Here is a 4,873-nt window from a genome sequence, read left to right as displayed (position 1 = left end):
TGTTTCGCATGTGTTTTGAATAAAAGCGAGTTTCTCCGGTATTTGGTTTGAGGTGTACCAACATTCAAAAAGCATATCTTCCTTCAACTACACATCATTTGAAAGCTTACAATCTGCACTTTCATAATCTGGATTTTTTTTTACCTTGCTCTACTTGAGGACTTTTTCACCAGACCCATGTAGTTCTCTCTTTCTTTCTCTCTTTCGTCCTCTCTCTCTATTCTTTTCTCTCTTCCAGGTATAACCTGTTGATAGAGGTCATGTCCCAGAGCCTCAGTGACCTGGTGAAGGCTCTAAAAGGCTTAGTGGTGATGTCATCAGAGCTGGAGCTGATGGCCAACAGTCTGTTCATCAACGCTGTGCCTAACATGTGGACCGCCAAGGCAAGAATCAACAAACACACACACTCACACACTCAAATCACTCTGTGTGTGCAACGGCAATGATCACCATAAGCTTCACCGTTATCATGCTCAGAGGAAGACCTCTCCGATTGTTTTTTACATTTTCTATTGTATATACCTAACCCTATATATTATTTTGTTGTTTTTTACACATCACAGACCAAACACACAGACAACCAATTTGACACACAAAACAATATCTATGATACATAACATGATACATAAAATTGACATCAGAGTAGACTAACATAGCTACTGTATATCGACACCAAACACAAACCCTGGTCTACTGCAGAGTTGTATACTTTTCTTTTTGCCTGCAGTTTACACAACTTTTACGTGACTTCTGTTCAATTAAATCTTATCCCTGTCAATTTGAAAATCTTGAAAATGTATAAAGGTCCCTAAGGTTGGGGCGCTTAGGTGGCGTAGTGGATTAAGCACTGACCATGTACCGCAGGGCTCCCGGTTTGATTCCAGCTGCGGACATATCCTGCATGTCATCCCTTCTCTCTCTCTCACCCATCCTTCCTGTCATAATCTCTACTATCTGTCATTAAAAAGAAAAATATGAGTGGGACTGCCCCAGAAAAAATAACCTAAAAAAAAAGGTCCCTAAGGTGTCTCTCCTTCTCCTCTGTGGTCGTCCAGGCCTACCCGTCTCTGAAGCCGCTGGCCTCGTGGGTGTCTGACCTGCTCCTGAGGATCAGGTTTGTGAAGGGCTGGATCACCGAGGGCATCCCTGCTGTCTTCTGGATCAGCGGCTTCTTCTTCCCCCAGGCCTTCCTCACAGGAACACTGCAGAACTACGCACGGCGCTCCCTGGTCTCCATAGATACCATTGGTTTTGACTTCAAGGTGAGACAGGACACTCCACTCCCCCCTACCCCCCCCCCCCCACACACACACACACATTTTATGGATGATACAGTGTCATATTGACAGAGATTACTTTTTAAATATACATTATGGTTTATTTATATTTATCGGGTAGTAGCAGTATTTATTTTAATTGCAAATAATATGTTGTGAAATGTTTGTTCTGGTAGGCCTAGGCCATAAGTGTGCTATAAGACTTGTTCTTATCTTTCCTATCCTGTCTATCTTCTCTTTATTTTTGTATCCTGTCTATCTTCTCTTTCTGCCATTTCCCCTGTCTCCTCTCCCAGGTGATGAAGGAGTCGGCCTCGGAGCTGACGGAGAGGCCTGAGATGGGCTGTTTCATTCACGGCCTGTTCCTGGAGGGGGCTCGCTGGGACGCCGAGGAAGGCCAGCTCACTCAGTCTAGGCCTAAAGAGCTGTACACAGAGATGGCTGTCATCTGGATGGTCCCTGAGCCCAACCGCAAGCCTCCCCTCTCAGGGGTCTACATCTGCCCTATCTACAAGACCCTCACACGTGCTGGTCAGTGCCAATTAAACACACTGAATCATGCCAATAACGCTCTAATCGTTCACACATTAAGTGTACCTCCTGTATGTTAAGGCGGCTACACACTAGATGATTTTAACCCCGATTTAGCTGTCGCCGACCAGTTTTTGCGGTCGGCGACAAAATCCTCCAGTCGTTGCAAACCCGGGGACGCGCCCCGTCGTTAGGGCCGTCGCAGGGCTCCAGATCTTTTCAAACATGTTTCATTTTATCGGCCGACGGAATCTACATTCTGCTAGTCTGAGATGGGCAACGACCCGTGTGGACAGCACAGCCAATGAGAGGTCGGGGAAATGCAGCGCGGAGGAGGCGTGAAAGTAGAAATGGCTATTTATATAATAGTAAATAGCCTATTATATAAATAGCCATATATGTATATATATGTATATATTACATATAGTAATATGGCTATTTTCTAGTAGAAATGAGCTCCATCTTTTTTTGACAGCTGTCAATGTCTCGTCATCATGTGCTGATATCGCGACACTACAGCTTGGCGAATCGTCCTGACCAAGTGATGAATCTTGTAGTCTGTGAGCCCCCGTCGTTAACACATCCTGTAGTCTGCGCTGTGCTGCGACGTCTGCGCTGTGCTGCGACGTCTGCGCGCCGCTGCGACACGGACACCAGCACGACGGTCGTTTAGTGTGAGAGGCTCAGCGATGTTACAACTTGAAAAGTCGTCTAGTGTGTAGCCGCCCTTAGTGGTTGGTGACAGTGTAATAGAGTATTTATTAATGTGCTTGTGATCCGGCCTGTCTCTTTGTGGTGTATTACTTTCCCAAAACAGAACAAGTGTGTAATTTCAAAATGCTGCTGCTTCATGCAGTACAGCTCTGCATTATTGTCAGCTGAGTGTGAAGTGAACACATTCTCTCTTAGATGAGATATAATAACTGTGAATGACCTGATTCAGTACTGTTTAAAAGAGAGAGAGCCACAGTGGTTTGATTCTTTGTGCTGACTGCGTCTGTTTCCTCACGCAGGGACTCTGTCTACTACGGGTCACTCCACCAACTACGTGATCGCTGTGGAGCTGCCCACAAACCACACACAGAGGCACTGGATCAAACAGGGAGTCGCCCTCATCTGTGCACTGGACTACTAAACACACACACACACACACACACACACACACACACAAACTGGACTTTCTTTTGGGGACAACAACATGGCTTCCACTATAATCCCCAATGTTTTAAAGCATGAATGTAATTCACCAAAAATATTTTGGATTACATGAGTGAATGGCTACCCATGTTGGTGATGCCTTCTGCTTTAGTTTTCAAGGTTTTCAAAGTTTGCCTCTTCCTCTCTTCTCACCCCCCTGCTCCCTCACTGTTTTCATTCTTCCCTCAAGGAAGCCAAGGAGCCTCTCTGATCAGTGTACTGTCATAACTCTGAGATGCCAAAAATATAATATAACAATTAAATCACCTGCTCTTTCTCAGTGACAGGTTTCAGTTGTCATCAGGAGAAACAATGATATGTAGATATGTAGAGAGGATTATATGTGCTTAGAGGGCTTACTTCTTACTTCTAAAAAAAAAAAACTAAATAGGTTGAAATCAATAGTATTCTGTCATAGATTTAGGCAGGAGTGAAATTCAGGATGATAGATCTTTTCAAAGAGAGACTCCACAATGACCCCAAGATTAATAAGAGGATGTTTTATTCATGTTCAAATTTTTCAAATGATCTTCACACGTAAGAAAGTTAAATATGGGAACGGGAGCAGAAAACTGGAAACCAGATGCTCTTTGTGGCCCATGTCTATACCAAGACATGGTCATTCTGCAACAAACAAGAATATGATATATATGAAACATATTATTGTGGAACATTCATACACTACATTTTATTTTTATTCATCTCCTTGATTTTAATTGTACTTTTATTCATTTATGTTGACCGTGGGTGTCCAGAAAGGTGCCAATCAATAGTTGTTTGTGTGTTTTTCTTTTACTATAGTGTCTACAAGTTTATCCATGAAAGCGAATGCTACAGTATAGCCCTGACACTGGTTCTTCCAAACAAAAAGTAAATAATTATTTTTTCTCCTTAATAACAGTATTATAGGTAGGTACACAAGTTCAGAACAGGCCACCTGCTTGTGGAATGTCTCCCAGGACATCTTGCAAGAGCTTCTGCAGCACCCCACCATACTCCTGGTACTCCTCCTCACTCATGGTGATGCCCATCGTAAAGGGGGCGTTAATCTGCTGACACATCAGTATGCAATACGTTACTTATAAATCCAATTAATGTGGGAAGGTCAGAACCCAGCCACCCTGAGACTACATGGCATGCGCCTTAGTGAGCTACACCACCCAGGTGCCCCAGTGTCCTTTGTTTTGGAAAGTGTGTTGGTTGGTCCGCCACTCACAGTAATGTGTCTGTCCTCGGGGTGGGGGCTGTCAGACAGCTCAGCGACAGCGACACCCTCAAAGGCTCGCCGACCAACTCGAGGTGACTTCCCTTTAATCTGCAAGGTGAGACGGGAAAGTGTATCAAACAAACATTCATACACTTCACATTACTCCCTCGAAAACAAACACAAAGTCAATGTAGCTTTACATTACATTACATCTCTCTCTCTCACTAACACACACACACACACACACACACACACACACACACACACACACCGTCTTACCTTTGGTTTCTGGGCGGGGCTGAGAAAGCTGGAGCCTGCACTGACCGATTTGGCCCACAGAGCCAGACAACACAAGAGGAGAATCATGAGGCTGGTGTTCCTCTTCATGGTGGACGTTCAGATGACCTTTTCTCAGACAGACGATCACAGAACTGCATAATAAATGAACACACATCTACATTTACCGCCTTGCACTCATTCACATATTATGCTGTCATTTCCCCAGATGTAATACACAGTAAACCTGTTGTATATCCTACTCACCAGATACCTCTCAGCTGGACATTGAGTTGGTTGGACTGGTCTTTTTCAACCTTATATACCGATTCTTATTTACCTTCTCATGCTGAAACACTATGTTTGGAATGTATTAAATAGGAAA

The 4,873-nt window shown here is 43.9% G+C and overlaps 2 protein-coding genes across 2 annotated transcripts in view; one reads left to right on the top strand and one right to left on the bottom strand.

The window, feature by feature from the left end:
- dnah1 (dynein, axonemal, heavy chain 1) overlaps window positions 1-2,943 on the top strand; it is a gene marked incomplete at both ends in the record, with an annotated part of 36,693 nt that extends 33,750 nt beyond the window's left edge. Inside the window, 4 exons of the mRNA XM_080548580.1 lie at window positions 239-383; window positions 1,056-1,262; window positions 1,574-1,808; window positions 2,822-2,943. Coding sequence (XP_080404706.1) covers window positions 239-383; window positions 1,056-1,262; window positions 1,574-1,808; window positions 2,822-2,943 — 709 coding nt within the window. The remainder of the gene's footprint in view (window positions 1-238; window positions 384-1,055; window positions 1,263-1,573; window positions 1,809-2,821) is intronic.
- Window positions 2,944-3,928: 985 nt separating this feature from the next.
- Window positions 3,929-4,599, bottom strand: ghrl (ghrelin/obestatin prepropeptide; the record flags this gene model as incomplete). Its single annotated transcript, XM_080548579.1, has 3 exons — window positions 3,929-4,054; window positions 4,222-4,320; window positions 4,492-4,599. The coding sequence occupies 3 exons, from the start codon at window positions 4,597-4,599 to the stop codon at window positions 3,929-3,931; spliced, it is 333 nt and encodes a 110-aa protein (XP_080404705.1).
- Between the last annotated feature and the right edge of the window lie 274 nt (window positions 4,600-4,873).

This window comes from Nansenia antarctica (assembly GCF_963989245.1).
Source record: "Nansenia antarctica genome assembly, chromosome: 18".
In the NCBI taxonomy this organism is placed as follows: domain Eukaryota; kingdom Metazoa; phylum Chordata; class Actinopteri; order Argentiniformes; family Microstomatidae; genus Nansenia; species Nansenia antarctica.
This window is presented reverse-complemented; position numbering and strand designations above follow the sequence as displayed.